At 38.6% G+C, this 23,001-nt stretch overlaps 1 protein-coding gene, 1 long non-coding RNA gene and 1 other non-coding gene across 3 annotated transcripts; all 3 read right to left on the reverse strand.

Annotated features, from left to right (window-relative positions):
* Nucleotides 1-1,605: 1,605 nt before the first annotated feature.
* LOC124639826 (armadillo repeat-containing protein 2) lies at nucleotides 1,606-19,945 on the reverse strand. The gene is made up of 20 exons (XM_047177315.1): nucleotides 19,609-19,945; nucleotides 17,813-17,929; nucleotides 15,281-15,428; nucleotides 14,848-14,980; nucleotides 14,135-14,261; nucleotides 13,630-13,737; nucleotides 13,144-13,288; nucleotides 10,418-10,625; nucleotides 10,229-10,331; nucleotides 9,555-9,880; nucleotides 8,907-9,106; nucleotides 8,372-8,540; nucleotides 7,805-7,919; nucleotides 7,259-7,308; nucleotides 6,871-7,002; nucleotides 6,426-6,576; nucleotides 6,006-6,149; nucleotides 4,016-4,255; nucleotides 2,511-2,596; nucleotides 1,606-2,333 (listed from the first exon to the last, which is right to left on the reverse strand). The coding sequence occupies exons 2-20, from the start codon at nucleotides 17,919-17,921 to the stop codon at nucleotides 1,992-1,994; spliced, it is 3,036 nt and encodes a 1,011-aa protein (XP_047033271.1). The 5' UTR covers nucleotides 17,922-17,929; nucleotides 19,609-19,945; the 3' UTR covers nucleotides 1,606-1,991.
* Trnaw-cca lies at nucleotides 2,668-2,739 on the reverse strand. Its single transcript has one exon. It is a non-coding gene; the product is annotated as a tRNA-Trp (tRNA).
* LOC124639840 lies at nucleotides 11,219-11,535 on the reverse strand. Its single transcript, XR_006985501.1, has 2 exons — nucleotides 11,475-11,535; nucleotides 11,219-11,357 (listed from the first exon to the last, which is right to left on the reverse strand). It is a non-coding gene; the product is annotated as an uncharacterized LOC124639840 (long non-coding RNA).
* Nucleotides 19,946-23,001: the final 3,056 nt, after the last annotated feature.

Below are 23,001 nucleotides of genomic sequence, written 5' to 3' on the forward strand. Positions count from 1 at the left end.
GATATCTGTTGTTCAGTACGCCCAGCGTAGGATTGATCTGTAGCAAAACCGTTAGGAAGGTTATATTAACAGGTACCTATTAATGCTTTTATTCCAATTGCAATATGAGAATTATTCATTTACGCATACGTAGGTTATTTTTGTATTATTCTGTGGAATTTTATGAACAGCCTGTAGACAGAGGCGTGGTGTCGTCCAGTGGAAGGTCGGTCGAACATCGACATTACCGCTGCGCTTGCGCCACTCGAGTTGCCAAACCAACGCGACTTCCCCCGCCTCAACGTAAACATACGCCATACGTGACACTTCCTCGCATCTCGTATCCGCTGTAGTGTGTTCTTAGCATTGCGACAAACATGCTTATGGAATATAATTCATGTTATTTTACACATGTTAGATTGCTTAAGGACCCAGTACTTTGGTGAGGCTTTATATTTTTCTATGCCTTTATAGCCTGACTCAGCTCATAATTTACAGATTGAAAAGGGAGGGTGTTCTCAATTCTACTGTTTCTGTTTCTACATCATTATTATTTTAATGCTCGGTTAATCGTACTCCTGAGCAGCCCAGCTCTGGCAAAAAGCATAGCTCCAAAAAATTTGGAAAAGGAAGATTAATGGTATCAAATAAAAACAAAAAAAAAAAAAGAATAGTTCATCAATTCATTTATTATATCTAATATTCAACATAATTACAATGCATTGTATAATAAACACAGCGATTAAAATGAAGGTATATTTACAACAAACAATTGCATTAATCACAAACTTTTCAAAATAAACAGTCGCCATGATTTTTTATTTATCTTCCTGAAAATATTTAACAAGAAACATGATTCCGACATAGAAATTGATAGGATATTATATAATAATTAAGTAAGTACATTAAGTTTACATTATTTTACTAACCTAGTAAATTACATAATTCAAAGATATATTATGTGGTCTCCGTCCGTTCCCAGTGATAAGGCCCACGGCAGACTTTTTGTAGGACATTCTGACATGTTATAATTTTCTCCTACAAAAAATCGGAAACCTATAATCGAACAGCAGCGATAAATAAAAATAGCTCGAAATGATTATACATAACATCGATTCGCTTTTGTCTGTTTATTTGATAGCAAGTTTTGAGTACAGTCATGGTCACTATTGGCAGTGTTTGATGAAAATTATTCATACAATAATAATGGAAACGTTGTCTGTTTTCAATACTATTGCGGTTTATATTGTTGGAACTTTCCAAACCTGTAATGGGATTTACCCACATTCCAACCGTCTTAACAATTTAAAGTAAGGTCTACGTGACATTAGTCATGAATATTATTTAACCAATAATTGACTATTAGTATTTTATTGATAATTTCAGTAGGTAAAGCTAATTAGCTAATTTCCATTACATTATCATAGTGTCAAACATTCACAACCGGCATGTCATCGTTAACTTTAATGTCCTCTCGGAAAATTACAATACCGTATATTTGCTAAAACTATGGACGTTAAACTGTAGGTCCCGGCTGTCATTGAACATCCTTGGCAGTCGTTACGGGTAGTCGGAAGCCAGTAAGTCTGACACCAGTCTAACCAAGGGGTATCGGGTTGCCCGGGTAACTGGGTTGAGGAGGTCAGATAGGCAGTCGCTTCTTGTAAAGCACTGGTACTCAGCTGAATCCGGTTAGACTGGAAGCCGACCCCAACATGATTGGGAAAAGGCTCGGAGGATGATGATATTTGCTAAAACTATTACCTCATTCACCTTCAGACATATTGATAGGTACCTATACTGAATTACATTAGGTACTACTTAAAAAATGTACCATTAACTCTAGAACAAAACCCATCATAACGGGTATTTATAATCTTCGCGGTACTTTCACATCTTTGATTTCATTTTTAAAACTGATTCTGAACTACACATACATACACAACAAAATTCATAATCAAATATACTTTTCTATCTATATCCCTAAGATGCGCATAAACAATTTTCTATTTTCACTCTGTGCCCACAGAGGCGTCAGTCCGTGGAGGTCGTAATCTTTCCATGAGCGGTATGGCAACACCGACGAGCTCGTCCCACGTCGCGAGGCGGCGGCAGGGGTCACACGGGCACTCATCCGCGTCACCGTCCTCGAAGCCTAGGTCCTCACCTGTGGCGTCACCGTCCTCGCCCGGCACGTCATCGTGACGACTGACGTCATCGTGGCAAGTGACGTCATGGTGTATGACGTCAGCGTGGTCGACGCTGTCTGTGCGAGTGACTCGCTTGGGGCCGGCGGAGTAGCATGAAGGGTCGCAGTCAGTTGAATAGTTGTTGTTCTCCATGTCGAATGTTACCTGCTTATGGGGGCAATATTTTATAATAGTGTAGCGACAATATGTGCACTTTAGTATTTTAAAGGATTATGTTACGTTGAGTCAAGAATAACGAATGTCCTTTCTCGGAAAAAAATAAACTTAAATAATTAGAGGTACCTAATTAATTTAGAAGTTTTTTGTTTTTATTTTACTCACATGATGCTTTGTTATGGTTTGCGTTGGATCACTTGCGTCTCGATCCATTTTGGCTGCTTCACAAGCGACAAACACCGATTCGTCATCTGTAGAAGATAAAAATAAATAAAATTAAAAAATAAATTTACGAAATTCAAATAAATCAAAAAAGCCAGTTTGACCCCGACGTGATTTGAACACGCAACCTTCTGATCTGGAGTCAGACGCGCTACCGTTGCGCCACGGAGTCAGTTGAGAGAATGGGCGAAATAGAGTATTGCTATTCAGAGATAAACTAGTTGGTTATCAACACGTCGATAAGTGTATTGATAAAGTGCTATAAATAACACGCAGTAAGTAGAAAAGAAAGTGGATTATAGAATTTGCTTTATAAACAATAACAAGGTGACTCTATTGAACCATCATTATAATTTTATTTATAGGCTTAAATTAAGACAAGATTTTTGTTCGGGCATTCACCGAACAATAATAGACATGTCAGCAAAATGCTCAAACTGCGCTGTATGCATTTAACATTTTATAAATATCTAGGTAAAGTAAAATGTTTGTAAAATGACGCAAGTGATCCAACGCAAACCATAACAAAACATCATGTGAGTAAAATAAAAACAAAAAACTTCTAAATTAATTAGGTACCTCTAATTATTTAAGTTTATTTTTTTCCGAGAAAGGACATTCGTTATTCTTGACTCAACGTAACATAATCCTTTAAAATACTAAAGTGCACATATTGTCGCTACACTATTATAAAATATTGCCCCCATAAGCAGGTAACATTCGACATGGAGAACAACAACTATTCAACTGACTGCGACCCTTCATGCTACTCCGCCGGCCCCAAGCGAGACACTCACACGATACAGTTTATTGGCACTCGCGTAATGGTCCCGCCACGATAGCTCGAAGGACCAATGTTCGGGGTTGGGGTAAGATTAAGATAAAGTAAGATTGAAGATTATAAGATAACTATATTTCAGTAAAAGATGCAAATGGGATAACAACTAAAATTAATGAGGTGAATGAGATTGAGTCGCGCCCGAAATGCTATCCGAAAACGTACTACTTGTATTTTTACTTTACCTAGATATTTATAAAATGTTAAATGCATACAGCGCAGTTTGAGCATTTTGCTGACATGTCTATTATTGTTCGGTGAATGCCCGAACAATTTTATTTATGCCAAAATCATAATGTCTACTTTTAATAACAACTACATTTTATAATAATTAAATTATTTTAATTTATAAATGTTTTTTACTTTATTATCATTAATAAATTATGATTTATTTCATCTTTTAAGCCTTCTTCTCTAGTACTGCGCGTGTTCGTGCGCGTTCCATAGAGCTCGCGCGAGTAGCGGTGCCGGGCAGTGGCCCCTAGTACCCGCGCCGCCAGTACTATGAATTTTAAAAACGTGCGGGTCCAGGGACTCGCACATGTACCAAAGCAGGCTACCTCCCTGCGTGGTCCCTTGCGCGTGTTAACTGGAAACTTATGTGACTTACCAATAAACATAGCGAGTGCTTCAGTCACGAGATGCGCGTGTATCGGCGAGAGCGGCGCGTGTTCGTGCGCGTGCGCGTTCCACAGCGCTCGCGCGAGAAGCGGCGCCGGCGCGGGGTCGCGGCGTCTCGCGGCCGCGGCTAGTGCCCGCGCCGCTAGTGCTGCGGCGGCGGCCCCGTCCGCGCCAGCACCACACACGTTAACTAGGACCCCTGCAGCTGCGCAACGCACGCTGCTCTCCTCTGATAATGAATAAAGGTTAAATAGAAAAAGTTTTAATAGAAAATTATATACTTGATTCATTGCGTTTAGTAGGTTTATAACAAGGTGTGTGAAAACTTGCCAAGTAACATCATTAAAAAGTAACTATTTTTAACTGAGGTATGTGTATGGAACTTGGTACTTATTCAGATCTCACTTCTTTTATAGGCGAAGCATTCCCATATTATCGAACTAGGCAACATTTTTGTTTTGGGTAGGATAAAATATACGCATACGGCTACTTCACGGCTTTTGTTTCGTGTGAAATAGTATGAGTTAAATATTTATAGAGAGCTTTTACATGACACGGCGAACGTGCTGATGACTTTTACATTCATTACTACGGCAGCCGTGCCATGACCGTGTGACAAACAAATGCAGATATGAATGTAGGTATGTGAAAAGGCCCTTAGGCGTTACTAAATCCGTCACTGTTGACTGGGTCCTAAGAATAAGTTTTTCATATTCCATCGAATTTGAACAGTTTAAAAATACGGAAATCTGCTGAGAGCCTCTTAGTTCCAAGACGCGGGACCACCCATGGAAATTGCTCCTCTTATTAGACAGTAAATCCGCCATTATAAGCCCGTCTTAGTTATGATAAATAATTATGTATTATATACTTATAACACAAAATGAACATAAGAGTAAAAATACCCTCGTGTATGTATGTCACAGTCAGCCCCGGATCTAGGGGGGGGCAAGCCGGGGCCCTTGCCCCGGGCGGCAAATTCAGGGGGCGGCAAAATCAGGCGGTTGCCTGATTTTAAATCCTACATCACAGATTACCATAATAGTTACCTACAGGGCCGTCTTAGCCTATGGTGCAGGGTGTGCGAATAACCCGGCCGCCTCGGTCTCAGGGGCGCCGCGGGACGCCCCACCACCAGGAAATTTCGATGAAATTACACCCGTTTGATAAGGAAGTTTTATTGTATCATGATACTGACAAGTTTCTAAAAAAGTCGCCTTTTCGCCTTTCGCGCTTTGTTTAATTGATGATTTTGATTATTTTTCACTTTTAACATCCTCCAACTAAGTGAAAAAATTCTCGCTCGCTACGCTCGCGGCTAAATGACAATTTATGTACTGTTTTTCTGATGGTATATTATTTTTATTGACGCACCGAATTAACGAACACAAATGGCACTCGCTCTAATTACGGTTTATTTTTATTTGTACATAATTTCCTGTTTAATTTGTGAGTCTTCAAACAAATAGCTTAAAAAAGTTCGCGCTCGCTACGCTCGCGGCTACTTGTTGCTTGACTATATACCTACCTGCTTAATCAGGTACTTTTGCGTCGTAGACTCAAAATTTTCGCGCTCGCTTCGCTCGCGCAACATTACACAGACTTTACCTTGTTGCCTTCATAAGTTAAATCCACGCTGCCTTACCTTTTATAAGTCAAATGTAGCAAAAAAAAAAAATTATGTAGTCCTCAAAAACAAAAAAGTTTGCGCTTCCGACTGCTTGTTGCTTTACAGCGCTTTTTAAAACTTATTAACTTTTTGTGTACATTAATCTGTCTCGACTTTCATAACTTAAACCTGGCCAACTGTTTGAGCCTACAATGATTTGGATTTGGACACATTTTTTAAGTCCTTTACCTACCAAAAAATGACTTTCGTTGGTGAAAATAAACATAAGTAGGTAGGCGCGGCGGCATTTTTCAGTTTATGCCCCGCCAAAAAAAAATTGAAGATCCGGGGCTGGTCACAGTAGACTCACCATGTTGTAAGAAAGGTTCGAGCCTATCAAGCGCGCCTTCAAGCACGATGAGTTGCGCGGTGCGCGTGGCGCGGGACACGTTGCCGAGCGCTCGCACCGCCTCGCAAGACGCGGGCCCCGTGCCTCGCAGCCAGCGACACGTTGCTACGGCAAAAAATATATCGATGTATAGCATAACAAATTCCGAGCCCACTGTAGATCTGGCGTAGCAAGATCGTAGCATTTACGCAGTCTCGCCGTAGAGCAGGCGTAGCAAGTTCGTAGCGTTTGCGTAGAAGCGACGTAGCTAGTTCGTAGCGTTTGCTTAGTCTCGTCGTAGACCTTGCTCGTAGCGTCTACGTCGTCTCGCCGTAGAAGTGGCGTAGCAAACTTCGCAGCGTTTGCGTAGTGTTTACTGACTTATTTACAGTATGTACGTACCTTTGCATATATTGTCGATGGGCACGTGCAGTGGGTCGGGCGGGTCGGGCGGCTCGCGGTAGAACGTCAAGTTGTTGAGCGTGGCCAGCGCCGCCGTAGCTAGCTCCTCACCCCGCTCCACTGTAGTCGAGTGCTCCACTAATGTTCTATCCTGGACACGACAAACATTGAGATAAGTACACAGAAAAAAAAAGCAAAAAATCTATTTTTAAGTATTTAAGTGTGACGGCGCTGCCGTGGTTAAGCTTAGATGCAATAGATGGCGCTACTAATCTAGTGTGTAACACCACGTCGGTGTTAAGTAGATCGCAACACCCAGCGCTAGTAAAGCACACTGTACAAGTCCGGCACAGTAAGTCAGTTCATATTGAGCCACGGTCCCAAAGTGTTGTGACTATTACGATATCTCGCAGTCAGGTATATCAAGAAGAATGTGTAAACTAACCGCATTCTGTATGGTCTTCTCAGCGACTTGCAGACACGCCAGCAAGGCGTTGACAGTGCGTTCGGCGTACAAGTCCGCCAGAGCGCGGCCCACTCGCTCCGCTAGACATAGGTTGGCGACCACGCGTACAGTCTACACAGTTACATAAGATATTTATTTTTTAATGTATAAGAATAAGATCATGTACATATATCATAGTATGTTCAGTATGTTGCTTATTACTCATAAGAATAATTTAATTTAGGTCCGATTTTTATATCGCCAGATAACTTCTATCCGAAGAATACCTTTGAAGTTTGACAGCTTTTCTATAAAAAATATTTCAAATCAACACATTTATTCCACTGATGGAAGTTAATAAAAAAATTAGTAATTGGCCTTACGTTACCTTTATAAGAACATCTTCGTTTGAACCATCCGATCCTCCTAAATCTGTGCCTGAAACCAAGGATTAGTAGCCAGTTGTACAAGAACTTTCTCAAGTCATCATCATCCTCCGAGCCTTTTTCCCAACTATGTTGGGGTCGGCCTCCAGTCTAACCGGATTCAGCTGAGTACCAGTGCTTTACAAGAAGCGACTGCCTATCTGACCTCCTCAACCCAGTTACCCGGGCAACCCAATACCCCTTGATTAGACTGGTGTCAGACTTACTGGCTTCTGACTACCCGTAACGACTGTCAAGGATGTTCATTGACAGCCGGGACCTACAGTTCAACGTGCCATCCGAAACACAGTCATTACGGTGTCTAAGATATACTTAGAAAGTACATACAAACTTAGAAAAGTTGCATTGGTACTTGCCTGACCTGGAATCGAACCCGCGCCCTCATACTTGAGGGATTGGTTCTTTACCCACTAGGCCACCACGACTTTCTCAAGTATACATATGTATTTAGGTTCTTGTATGATTTGTCACATGGTTATGTGTGTTACCTATTAAGTGCAGGTCGGGGTCGGCTTCCACGTCGGGCGGGTCGTACGGGTTCCGCTGGGCGTAAGACTCCAGTATTGTGAGGAACACGTCAATAGCACCGTCTTCGTTGTAGATCTACAATTCAATAAAAACATGTTTTTTAATTAAAAAATAAAAGTAATGAAGAATGGCATGAGAGATCGGTTGGAATTTGACTAAAGATTTTGAAATTGAACTCCAATCATCTTAAACTACTCCAAAAATACTCTTTTACAATAAAATATACAGACAAATAGAATAGAAACATAATTCACGTTTTTGAGTCTCTGAAAATAATATGTCCGATGAGATTGCATATCCACAGTGGTGGATTTACCATAGTGGGATATGACCCTCATTTTCAGCCAAATCGGATGGATGTGCCCACAACCTTTTTGAGGGTCGGGTCCGCCCCTGAATATACAATAGTTAGTTTACTGATTTTTAATCTTATGACTGAATCCTGGAACTTTTGGACAAGAGCTGGAAGATAATAATAATTAAATATGGTTGAAAATGTATATCTGTATGTTCGTTCAGTATCATACATGGTTCCTAGCGCGTTCATCAGCGGCGGCCATGTTGCCGAGCGTGTACGCCAGGCGCACGGCGAGAGGAGCGCGCGGCGCACACGCGGCTAGCGCGCGCACCAGCGCGTGCGCGTTGTTCGCCGCGCCGCATAGCCATGCGCAGCATTCTGCCGAGCCTGATACTACGCTGTGGGGGACGGTGAAGTTCAGATATAGCTAGTATTTTTTATACGTATGGAAAACAGACAAAAACAAATAGTTTTGTCGGTGGACAAAACAAAAGTAAATAGTTGCTTATAACGTTGAGTGAACATTATTGGGAGATAACCTGTTTGAGTAAACATAATACGAGCAAAGAAAAGTTGTGCCTAAAGTAGTTTGAGTAAACACAATATATAATAAATAAGGGCCGGGCAGTGTTTATCAGACTTAGGAGATGGTTTTAGGTATAAATATGTACTTATTATTGAAGTCTGTCTTATTAATTTTAGTTTGGTTTAAAAAAAGAAGGCCTAATTTACAAACCCCAGTTACTTAACAAAGCCTTATTTACCTGAGACATCTCGCAACATTAGTGAGCACATCTCTATCCGTATGCAAGGACAGAGCACTAATGAGTTCAGTCAACGCGCCGCTGTCGAGGAACTCGCTCGCGAACTGGTCGACTGCGCCAGCGAGACTGCGCAGTGCGCCCGTCACCTGGTACAGCGCGTGCGTGCCCTGCTCGCCCAGGGAGCGCGGGGACTCCGCCTTCTGTGTGACAAAATAAATCCTTGAGGAGCGATTCGTTTTGCTTACTGATGGTAGTTCTGTGAAACAAGTCTCGTAGAATATACGTCATAAGCTCCCTTATGTACTCCTCCCCTCATGTATTGCCCCTATATTCTCCCTTAGTGTGCCTTCACATTACGTCGCAAGTAGTGCAACAGCAGCGCGGCAGCCGCGCGACAGCAGCGGATGCCTTCTCATTACAAATACAGTCGCACGACTTAGGGTGGCTAGTTCATTTCTACAATGGACTCCAAAGATGAAACATCACTATTGCTCCTGCTTTGGTTATATGTTGCCCCTATGGATTTCTTTATTGATTTCTTTTATATGGATTCTTTTATATAGATCTTTATTGATTTCTTTTATATGGATTTCTTTTATATACTCCGTGGTCGCAGCACGCGCTGTCCGCCAGCAGAGCATTACTCACCGCGTTGTTGAGTATCTTGAGGTGCAGCGCGGCGAGGTGCGCGGCGCCGGCGCGGTGCGCGCGCGCACACAGGCGCGGCTCCAGCGCCAGCACGCGCAGCGCCGCCGCGCCGTACACGCAGCACGCGCTGTCCGCCAGCAGAGCATTACTCACCGCGTTGTTGAGTATCTTGAGGTGCAGCGCGGCGAGGTGCGCGGCGCCGGCGCGGTGCGCGCGCGCACACAGGCGCGGCTCCAGCGCCAGCACGCGCAGCGCCGCCGCGCCGTACACGCAGCACGCGCTGTCCGCTAGCGGCTCCGCGCGACCGCAACCCTCCACCAACAACTCTACATCATAAAGCTACGTCTTATTGCGTGATAAAGTTAACATGCTAAATCCATACTTAACAGTTCTTAAACCTAAACAAAATGTTAGTTTAAACGCTTATCTAAAGTTAACATCATTCAGCTTTATATACAGCCTGGCAAGCTCATTAAGGACACTTGCTTAGTCCACGCGGGATGCAAAAAGTAGGCAGCGGTCAGCTATCACCGTCTCGCGCGCACTTGTAACCCGTGTCCTCGCGTTGGCCGTGGGAGTGTCGAGTTGGCTAAGTTGTAGCTTATGGAGATTTTTTTATCCGGATGCACGAAGTATTTCCGAGTAATCTAGGCTATGTTTTGTAATACACTCACCCAACAGATTGGTATTCCTAAAGAAGTGATCGTTTTTGTCATTCTTAGCTATCTTGAACACGAGCTTGCAAGCGGCCGCTAAATGCGTTCCAGTCACTCTCATCTAGAAACAACATCAAAAATAATAGTAGCATCAGATTGCTCCGAGGTCTCCATGAGATTGCGTAACTTGCTACGCCGTAGGCATACCGTGAGCATAGCCCGTGCTACGGCTACGAGCAGTCGTTCGTCGTCGCTGTCAGCATGCGTATACAGCGAGCGTAGCAGCAGTTCTCGTAGACTCGTGCCGGGCGTTGCTACGCTCACGGCTTGTATGACTGCTTCTAGCAGTTGTAGTGTTCGCTCCACGTCGCGTGACCGCTGCGACAATGCTTCTGTCAGCTCCAGTACCGTCATACTGTGGATGAAGCTAACGTCTTTATTATGTTTAGATTTATTATTGCGTTAAAAACAGTTCTAGTTTTTTCTTCATAGTTTTATATAGTTGGAAGTTTTCCATAGTGTAATAAATAAGTTATAGGGTGTGATGCCCCATTTAACTATAACGATAACCACCCGTCAAATGTTTGCCCATTGCCCTCAAATCGGTGATTTGACATACGTCAAATGGTTGTGGTTTGGTTGCATTGACATATAACTATAGGGACAGGAAATGTCACGAAAAAAACCTGCACACCTACAGTCTGCAGTAGTAACTAAAATGGCTGCCATTACTAGGGTTGTACCACTACCGGATTCAACAAATATCGATATTGTATTCTAGTTAGAAGTACGTACGAGTCTTACTGGGTGCATAAAAATAACCGAGTATAAATAATTTCTTCGTCATAGAACTAACTATCACATTAACTTCACTGATACTAATAACCTCAACAACATCAACCAAATGGGAGGAGTCATTTCTTCACCTTTGAAAAAAAAAAAAACACAGGCAAAGTAATTATTTATTATTTCAAATAGCCCTATGAAAGTTCTTTCACGTCAGACTAGTTGCAGGGTGCCAAAGATTCGGTCTTATGAAGAAGAATCCGCAAGAAACGCCATAAGTAGATACTGTCTTAAAAAAAATACAATAATTTACAATCGTTTTCAAGCTATTCAACGACTCCTGGGGGCCTTCTTTGGGTGTCTGAAAAAAAGAATATTCCTTTAATAACGATTGAATGGAGAGATATACTGTACTAATAATGTAATTACATAGGATTTGTCTAACAAAAAAAAAAAAAAAAACTATCTTAAGACTTACCAAAAATAATGTGGGAACAGAGTTGTCACGTAATCTTAAGATATCCAGTGTTCTATTAAAACAACTATCTTCAAAGTGAAGCGAACAGACAAACCAATATTTATGTCTGGGATTAATATTTTCCTCACCAATAGCTTCTAACCATTTTGTCCTTAAATCATTTCGTATAGGAAACCTGCAAAAAATGTTTTTTTAATTAAAGAACATCAAAACTTGAACTTATCTATACTTTGATTATTTGTTTGGATTGAATAGGCTCCGAAACAAGTTGACCGATTTGAAAGCTACACTTTACCCGGTGGGCATAGGCTATTACTGTTCGGGTACGGAATTAGATCCATCGGAACGCGAGTAATACCGCGATGAAAAGATAGTACTTAAGTAAATAACAAAATAGAGATGTTCTATTCAACATAATACACAACTCTGAGGGCTCAGTGTCTTAGGAACAGTAACTTCTGTTGTTAAAATTAGTAAAAGCTGAATTATAAAAGTGGATATTATATCGATACAGTTATGACAACTGTACAGCACTATGCCAATATGTATGTTATTGTAAACAACATTTATTTCTAAATATAGCTTTTTATACAGAAATAAACTTAAATATTAGTACTTTCACCATCAATTCATGTTTCCGTAACATATTTTTTATCCAATGTGAATTAGTTTATGTAGAATCTAGCAAAAACTGGTTACTAACCTGTGTAAAGACAATCCAGCTTGATTTTTGTGCTTACTTGCACCACACTTCACGATACAACACGTAGGCATACTCGTTGATAAATTCACTATTGAAATAGTAAAGTCTTAAAAGTAAACACGAGTGATTTTCTATAAAATAGCAAAAATAAGTCACGAAGAGCACCTATTTGACAGCACAACTACCATGACATATGTACCAGATATGGCACGCACCTACAAACAGGAGGATATCAAAAATAAATGTCACCATTTCACGCAACCACAAAAATATTGTTGTCCCTGTTTTCAAATATAATTATCTGCTTAGAAAGAGTGAGAGAGAACTATGTTGCATAGTTTGTTTCATATTTCGCCCATATTTATATAACTATAGATACGTCAATAACAACACGGCGTCTCCTTATAATTCTAAGCTCGATGTTTGGTTGTCGTTACAGTTAAATAGGGAAACCCAGGGGCCCGATTCTCCTAATTTTACTTAAGCAACATACGATTCACATTCGACTACGATCCAATCCCGACTCGATTACGAATGAAGCGTATATGGCATTCCGCTATTTTTTTCTTTGAAATAAACTTTTTTATTCCTTTTCTGTCATTCAATAATGAATCATTTTGTCTGCAAATGATTTACAATTGCAATATGATTGTAGAGCAAACTACCGTATAGACCAAGTTCACCAAAATAGCAGACCAATCGCAAACCAATCGAATGTCGTTAGAATGCGATTGGTCTTATATTAGTAGCAGAATGCCCGATATGGTTAAAACTGCTATTGCGATCATATTGCGATTCAATTTCTATTCGATTTTGACATTATTAACTTAGGAGAATCGGGCCCCCTGGTCTAAAAAAAGTGTGGCTGCAAAACGGACCTTATTTCAACGTTAGACAAGTATTCAACAGACGTTTAAAAGTTTTTATAGTACGACGGTAAGTTTGTAGTGTTGCATGCATGCTTACTTTTCATAGTTATCAGCGGAGGTGTAGTTGGGCAGCGTGACGGCGAGGTGTTTCACGTCGAAGTCTGACTTGCCGAGGCTGGGCGAGGTCGCGTCGCATGAGGTCGCCTTGCTCGACGCGAACTGCTTGCGTTTTGAGCCATCAGCTAGATAAATATATACAGGATTTTACACTTTTCAATACAAAACTTTATTTTTTTCAAAAAAGAAACGGAATTACTTCAATAATATAATTGACACCTTCTCGTAAGTATGACAAACACTATGCAGAAAACCGCATCAGAATCGCCAAACGTGAGACAACAGCGCACAAGCACACATACAAGACTAAGAACCTCCTTTTTTAAGACGGTTAAAAATAGACAGAATAATAGAATAGATTGACAGATAAGGAAAAAATGACAACATGTCCTAATTAAGTTTTTTAGACAAATATTCAATTTTTCTTATTAAAAATATAGGTATTTTCATTAGATAGAACTCTTACATTTGGTGTTTAAAGCATCGCTGATTACCACACTATTAACGCTGCCGTCGGAGTCTCCCAGTGGTCTAATGGAGATCGCTCGAGATAACGTCATCTCCGGTTTCATATCTGAAAATTCAGGACCCGTTTATTCCTAGCAAGAAAGTCAACATAAATACTTTGAGAGCTCCTTCACCCTTGTACTTGAAACTACAGTTTCACAGACAAACTTGTTAAAAACTTCTTAACTCTGTAATTTTCATTTATCGAAAGGAGTATCTCTTCAGGCAAGTTTAGACATTTCTAGTATCGGGTAATTCTTAAACAATAAGTTTGTACATAGCTATATTTACAAAGGACTGTGAAATTTTTCGAAAGGGCACCAGAAGGAACATGATGGATTTTAGTCAGTAACACTAAACTTCGCGCTGCTCCCACAGATTTGATTATTAACAAAAAAAAAGACTTGTATTAATATCGGGTAATCCTTAAAAAAATAACTTTAATCATAGCTATAATTACAAACCGTCAACATGCACTTGTCCGGTGGTGTTGCGTCGATGCAGCGGCTTGCTGCGTCCGCTCAGGTGCGGAAGCTTCGTGAACCCGCCCCACACGTCCCCGGCTGCCGCTGGACGAGACTCTTTACGGACCTTTGACACAGAAGAGATGAAAGGTTATCTGTTGTCATCATCATCAGCCTATCGCAATCCACTGCTGGACATAGGCCTCTCCAAGTGCACGCCACTGAGATCGATTTTCGGCTTCTCGCATCCAGTCATCATTCCACCGTGCCTTAGGACGTCCTACACTACGTTTGCCGAGGCGTGGTTTCCACTCTAGAACTCGTTTACCTCAACGGTTATCGGTTCTTCGGCTAATATGGCTAGCCCACTGCCACTTCAGCTTGCTGATTTGTATGGCTACTTATTGAAGGAAATTACTCGTTTTATTATAGTAAAATCATTTGCGTCAACTTTCAAGCTTAGCGCGGTGAGTTATATGGGCAAATCCCTCCAGCGTAGGAAGGAGCCTTTCTTTAGTAGTGAACATTTTACGGCTATCATGATAAAGACGTATTAAGTCTCAACTATCTAATAGATATTTGCGCGGTGCTAGAACAGTATTCGTTTTGCTTAAAGCTAAGTCCAACATACGCCTTAGACATAAAAAAAATCTACTTAATAGAAACTTATCCTGGTTTTCGAAACCGAGCAATAATACAGAAACCCTACTTACCGCTGGTTTTTTCTTGTTGTTGTGTGTGTCCGCTAGCATCTCGTTGAGCGCTTCCTCGTCAAGGTGAGCGATGCGCGCGTCCATCGTCGCTAGCGACTCCTCACCGCTCTCCGACAGGCTCAGGTACTTTAGACTGCAGCAGAACAAAATACCAGAAGATTTGCTTCGTATTAATTTGTGTTTCAAAAGGGTAATTCGTTATTAGGGAGCTATAGATATCCGGGAGCTGACAACAGCAATTTTTAGAAACTATTTTTTTCTCGGTGCCCTGGGCACTGTGGTTGTCTTACGATTAAACAAAGTAAAAATGATTGTTTACTCAAATAGCGTACGGAATTATACACATGTAGGTATTCTTCCTGGCTTTCCACTACCTACTCGAGATTGTTGTTCTGTCTATATTTACTAATTAACTAACGTATATTCAACATACTCAAAGCCGCTGGGTGGTCTCGGTTCCTTCTTGTTGGCTCGCTCCGTGAACAGCGATCGTTGCGGCTCGCGCGGCGTGTACGGTCGTCGCGTGCGCAGCGGACGCAGGCTGCCGCCCACGCCGCCGCCTCCCGACGTGCTGCTCATCTCTGATCACAGAAAATACATAGGAGTAAATTTTATGAACTTTAGATAAATACATAGGTATAAAGTTCTAACAACTTCTCAGGTTTGGCTGACTGGTAGAATGCCGTACAAGTTTTTAAGCGTCCATAACTACTTTATAGTTTAAAATTTTCCTAATTAATATTGAAATCTCTTTTAATCAATGGAAATGTTCAACAAGGAAAGATTTTCGTGCTGTCGAAATACGGTTTTGAATCAATCGTGAATCGACTCGACTAAATGTGGGATATCGAACAGATCGCGTGAATGCTTTTAAGCGCATTAAATTGTTGACGTTCGTAGTCAGGACATTAACATGATGAAACCGTTCGTTGGTTTCATGTCATTTCAAAACAATAAATTAAGGATCCAATACAGTTGTAAATAGCAAACAACTTTTATCAAGCCACAAACAACTTGGAAAAACTTTGCGTCTTACTGAGAACTAGTTAGAATTTACAAAAGAGATTTTAAAAAGAGATTTAGATTTAACAAAAGCTATTTTGGCATGGCATCATAAATATACACTAAAATACCTATTAACATTCTAGATACTAAGGAACTTCCAGTATTTAAAAATAAATTATGAACATTTTTAATTGATAAAGCATACAACACGATCCAAGATTTTTTAAATTGTAATATTCATTCCAACTGCCAACTATTGTATGCCTATTAGGCAGGAGTCGGCAGAACTTATTGTTGCTCGAATAAACATGTATGTATTGTTAAGATCTGTAACTTACATAAACCCACAATAAAGATACTTTGACTTTGACTTTAGAAAGAGCTATCTAGTTAATCTAGTCATACAGTTCTCGATACTCAAGAGAGACCCTGAGTAATAACAAGAAATTAATAAATACAACCTTTCATTCCACAATCAAGAAAACATTCAAGAAACTCCTTCAGTTTAAACAACATACTGCGACAATGACCTTCTATTACAGCAAAGCATTTGATTTAAAATCACGGCGCTATGTGAAGTATTAATGTAAGAATGGCGTGCTAGGTTCACCGTGGCAACAGTCCCTAACAGAGGCAAGACGCAATGACCGCGTGACCTCGCCGATCAACCACCTCCAAGAAACAACAAAAGAATGCCCCGACTTCAACCGTAAACTTGTAAGTAGCTGTATCGGTTTGTGAAGGGAAAACAAAAACTTAGCTAAGAAAATATGCTACAAGCGCTTTGTAAACTTTTGCTACCGTTGAAGATTGGCTAATGTATAAAATGGGTTATTTTCCGGACTTAGATATTCGATTTCATGAGACTAGAGTGATATTTATTTAACTACATGATACGTATGACGTGGCTAATGAAATACATTGTTTCAATACCTAGATACATGTTTCTAGGGTATTAATATTCCTCTAACTCAATTGTAAACTTGTAAGTAGCTGTATCGGTTGTGAAGGGAAAACAAAAACTTGGAAAATTAGCCAAGAAAATATACTTCAAGCGCTTTGTAAACTTTTGCTACCGTTGAAGACATGCTCATGTAGGTACCTATAGAATGGTTATTTTCTGGAATTAGTTTGGGAATTTGATAGACTGATACAAATTCATGAAATGACGTGGCTAATGCATTTAATCGTTTGAATACATGTTTCTAGGATATAGAAATAGTAAACAACATTTTTTAACACGATCGGTTTAAAATTATGAGTACCTAACACCAACAGTAGTTTCACCAGAATACTCATGATACCCGTGCAACAGAACATATACTTATAGCGCCATTTTATAGCACCATCGGCGATACGTGAAAACCTTATTGAAAACCACAAAAGTTATCCATTTTATGACGTCAAACATGGCGACGCGAAATTGTATTTTCCGAAAGCTATAAACGTATCGTGACTCTTCAACATTAAATCACCTTGTGGCTCGAACAAGGTGAGGGTAGCTGTTGTCGCGCTAAATTAACGTCCCTATCACAATCGATGTGCGAAAACGATAACGATCTGATGAATTCCACGCTACTGAATCGATTAAACGATTCTGCTGAATGGTAACCAGCAGCTGTCGCTTTCTTAAATCTAAATTGAATTAAATACGCCTGCATTATTTACAGTACCTAGAAGCTTTTGATAGCATTTTTATGTTAGTGAATTCAAGCAATTTTAAAACTGTGAAAAGTGTTTTGCTTGTCAAGCTGAACTTAATTTAAATAAACACAGAAAGTTGTATTTAAAACCATGAGTATTGCTAGAAAATTATATGTTAGATAATATAATAAATGCATATCATTATTTAGATATGTTCTAAGTAAGCAGTACTTTCCTACAAGTAAATAAACATTGGAATACCGTGGGTTCATAAAAGCATTTTCTGCACCATTATTTTAGTTTATAGTTTCCTTACCGCCGTATATAGCAGCGCGTGCTTCACTGATGATCTCGGCGGAGGTCTTACGCCGCAGCGGAGCGTAGAAGGGTGCGCCTGCGCCGCGCCGAGCACCCCGCTCGCTCATTCTCTACCCTTTTAAACGAGAAACATTTAAATTAAACATAACTTAAGATATTTTATTGAAAACTGAAGAATCTTCCAAGCGATCTTCATAATCACAAACATGACTGGCAAAAGCCTATAAGTGCATTCGATACGTTCCTACGTGTCTCTTTTCTATTGGTGTGGCACATCACCAATAAACGTTCATGGGAATAACCTCTCCTCCCTGCATTGACAATACTTACTTTACCGTAGCCTACAAAGCGTTATCTGATTCAATATAATTTCATAATTTAAATCCATCATTTGCACGACTGGCTACAATTAAACGAAAACACGATTACCATTTTACAATAAAAGTTATCTGTCATCAATACTTTATTAAATAACCTATGGAATAGAATACATTAAGGCTTGAGGGAAGTAGGGCGATGTGAATAAATAATATGTTGTGTTGTCAATTTAGTCCATCAGGTTAACGTGATGTGACGGCCGATGTCCTACACACGAACCTTATTCTGTCTGTCCATCGGATTAGCTAATACATGTCACTCTATTTACTACATACTACCTACATAAAGGAAAGTATGAACGAAATGTATTTCAGTACTTCTAGATACCTATGTATTTCATCTACCCACCCAATAAAAAGTTCATGTATTCTGAAGCACATTTCCCGAAACTTACGATCCAGGCAATTGCAAAAAAATAAACAATCAAAGTTAGCTATACCTATAAACTTATGGATTTTATCAGTTTAAAAATACTGTACCTACATACGTCGTGAGATACTATATCGACTACCATTTTAGAAACATAAAAAAGCTCGCTACTCGGTCGGTCCATACGTATGAAAATATGCATGGCATGCTAGACTATCGTTCTAAAATACCGGCCCGGGACTATTTCATAGGCTATCGTAAATATCTGGAGCCCAAGCAAATGCATGTGCAATATGCATATTATCTGAATTAAGGATCTCAAGATGTAAATACGGCACGCTATTTCGACTTTACGAGACCTGATAGTACCTACTATTGCTAGGAGTTTGTACCTATTTTAAAGTTTGAGAGAGTATAATAAACTATTTCTATCGCTATATAAATGAAAATACGTAAACAACAGCGAATTGATACTTCTTTCTATTTGAAACTTTTTGTTACCTTTTCTTTGTAGATAACACGCCATTGTCATTATGTATGGAGAAATGAAAGTTAAATTAATGCGAATTCATAAAAGAACCGCGAAATGCGAATAATGTGCAGGTGGAAGTATCGCTTTGACACGCAACTCGTAATACTTTGGTCATTCCACAAAACATCGTTAAAATGCTACAGTTTTTTGATTCAATATTTTTTTATAAGTAGAAGTGAATTCGATAAACTTTTTGCTTAAGTTTTCTAATTTTAAAACTGTAATAACTGTCCCTGCTTCATTTTCCATTTTCTTCGTTGAATTCAACATTTTTACATAGATACATAACATAAGTAAACCCTTACAGTGAACAATTATGTCTATTTATAATTTAAATTAATGAAACTCAAAATAAATATGAAAACTAGTTCATGTATGTAATGTAGGTATCAAGTTTATCGCGAACAAAACCAAGAGACAAATACTTATAGGCTGCCAAAAAAATATTTTTATATTAATTTAGTTTAAACATGCAGTTTGACATAAAATGAATAAATAAAATTATAATCACTAACCTGGTGATTAATCGAGACGCAATTATGTACACGAATGTTTGTCCCATATAAGGTACTGCTACTGGCTACGTAGAGGCAAGCGGCGCGCTACGCGTGCTACGATCTACTGCTACGATTGCTACGCTTCCCCTCTGTTCCCAACTCATACCATTTCGTAGCATAAAGCACGGTTGATATGATTGGTTGACCTTTGTTACTGACGGTGTATAATTAACTTTATAAAGGCCCATTAATTTATTCCGAGAAAAGTATTGTAAGAAGTCAGCTTACAAATCCCTTTTAAATAAAACTTTTCTGTGAAAGCTATTAACTTATTACAAAGTGTAATACAGAGTTACATGAATGACAAGATGGTAAGCCTTCTGACAAATTGGGATATCTGACTTTCTGAACCAGATGGGCAATAAAAAAATGATTTAATTAATACTTGTGTAACTTATCAGAGCTTATTGCATAGCTGATATTTATTTAGCCTTGACATGTAGTGGGTATTAAGGATTGTGGTGCCACTGGAGATAGGTACATACGTGGATTACCTGATTGGACTTATCTACGTAATTCAATTATTTATCAGCCATTCAGAATAATGCCGTTATGATCACGTCAACAGGTAAGCTTGGTTGAAAGTTTATTTCGATATTACAGTTTTATTTTGTTTGTCTGCCTAGGCCTCAATAAAGTGGGACACGTGTGAAATTTTCTTTTATTTTATCCTTGTTCATGAGGTGAACACAATATAATCAATGAATCACATATTTCATAGAACCTAGATTAGAGAACCTATACCTATACCAAATTTTCGACGGAATAGCCGCCTACTAGTCAACATATACTTAAAATCTACTTACCAAGAGGAATAATAATTTATTAAGCGTTAAATCGGCAAAGTACATACATTATAAGAAATATGTGGTCACTCACATACAGACACATCGATTTTCCTTTTCTTTTCATCGACAACACTTTATCTAATACTCTTATTTAATTAATTAAATGAATAAAAATAAAACTTATGAATTCCCACTATTCCCAGGAAATCGATTGAAAAACACCGAGTTTTCCTTGTGGTTGCCATGGAAACGAAATCAAAACAATGATATAGGAGCATGGTAAACAACTATTGTAGATTCAAAAAAGTTTACAGGATTTATTTTTTAATAAACGTACATGTATCGTGTATTGTTCGCGTGTGTGTAGTTGTAGATACAAAACATACTATTTTGCTAGTTGTTTTCTCATCTTTTATTTAGGTCCTTGTTATAAGTTATCTGCGATCTTTAGATATTAAATAATTAGAAAATACCTACCTATGGTACGTTTTGTCTATAATGAATAATGCCAACACTAAATAAATAAAGAAATAGCTACGTATACCTATTTTTTTTACAGTTAGATGCGTTTAGTCTTTCCCTTACGTATAAAGTAAACACTTGCAAATAATATGAAATAATGACTTCAATACGACTATGCGATGCGATCTTCGTCTTAATAAGTACCTATCCTGAAATATATATATATATCTAGAGAAAAATCAAATATGTCTACAAGATGAAAAAGGGACCTACTTATATTTTAATAATAAATACTATGCGCGACCATTTAGGTGCATATTATAATGAAGAATAATTTAACTTCTTATACCAGTCAAAGCGCAGCCTTTTCGTTCATGTTCGAAAGTCACAAAGTAGATATCTATCACATGATCAAAGGATACTTTCACGTATTGTTTAGACTTCAAATATTAATTTTAAAACAGTTTTGTATAATTTTGATACGACTTTTGTGATGTTAATTAAATTCTTTTTTTCTATACATGGGTAACATGTTGCGTCAACTAATTGATGATTGACAACATTCAAGCAATCATGCCACGTAAATTATTATGCTGGCCAGTATTTGAATAAACCGCCTTTTGTAAGATGAGGATTACAGTTTATGGAGTTACTTTTGTGTCGGCTAGCGGCTGTTGACTTAAGTACAAATAAGAAAGAACTCTAAATTTTATTGTTCTGAATTGTTGTATTACAGCGTTTATTTATGAATTTATTTATTATTGAAACATGTTCATAGAACTTTTTTGGTATTTTCTACGTTTTATCATTTGTGACAGACATTGACATATATTCTAGCGATAGATGCGATAGACAAGAACATCCATACAAATCGATGATACAAATAATTTACCCGCTTATGTCGTCTGTTGACATCTTGTTGACGTATTGTGACATGTAGTCATCCTCATTGATGTTAATTGCAGAAGTGACATAATATATTCGCTCGTATTTTGCCTACATTCTTCATTACTCAAAAAGTTTAGATCTAAGTGAATTCAAAATCATGTAATATATCAAAAAGTTTATTTATACCTAAGTGAACGCAAAATCATGTGATATATTAAAACCAGAAACTTATTTTTAGGATTTTTTAATATTAATTACGATGTTTTTTTTTCTTAAGGAGGCTATCACAAATTTTCGCGAATTTAAACGCGCTGATATATCTTGTAGTGTTTTTACAGTAGCAAAATACATACGAGGTCATATTATTTTTTCTTGAAAGTAAGAACATACCATGACAAAGTGAAGTCTGTTTTCATTGATATTTTACCTACTGCCAGTTTTATGGCACATCTGTTTCTGCACGATTTTCTTAATCTATAATTTTAGAGATGGCGGTAAACAAATTAATGCATATTCGTAAAATTGAATTATAAATGAAAAGTATGATATACAAGCGTTGTAATAGCATGAACAGCGTGTAATTTTACTAACTTGACTCTCGAATAGTTTATATGTGTAAGTTTATACCTTGATATGTATTTTCTATTTTATAATTGAAGCGTTGGGTGCAACAAGGGCGTATGTTGTAAAATAGAGTTTCGAGAAAACTTACAATGAAAGTTTTAATGTCTTATATTATCTTAATACTTATTACTTGACTTACATTTAGTTTATTATTTGTTAGTGCCATGATTTAGCAAAAAGAATAAGATATTATAACTATTTTAATGAAATCAGAAACACCGTAAAATATATATTTTTTAACTCGTGTTATCCGCCCTTGTTGCATCCAACTGGTAAAACAGACAGGACGTTAAATATTATAAGCCCAAACACGAGGTAGTTTACATATTGTTATTCAGTTGTCGAGTTCCCTCGACCTTCTTTCGTCTTCATCAACAGGTCAGCTCCAAATTTTCACTAATGCATAGTGTTATCAGACATACACTTTATTATCAAGTTTTTATCCTGCACATGCCTACAACTTTCAAAAGTTGCCCTGGATTTCTCAGGGTTTCCATCATCAGATCCTGACCTGATGATCATGGAACCACCTGTGAGTGATATCCTATCAAACAAAAAAATAATATAATAAAATGGTCCATAAATAATC

This window comes from Helicoverpa zea, chromosome 19 (genome assembly GCF_022581195.2).
Source record: "Helicoverpa zea isolate HzStark_Cry1AcR chromosome 19, ilHelZeax1.1, whole genome shotgun sequence".
Taxonomy (NCBI): domain Eukaryota; kingdom Metazoa; phylum Arthropoda; class Insecta; order Lepidoptera; family Noctuidae; genus Helicoverpa; species Helicoverpa zea.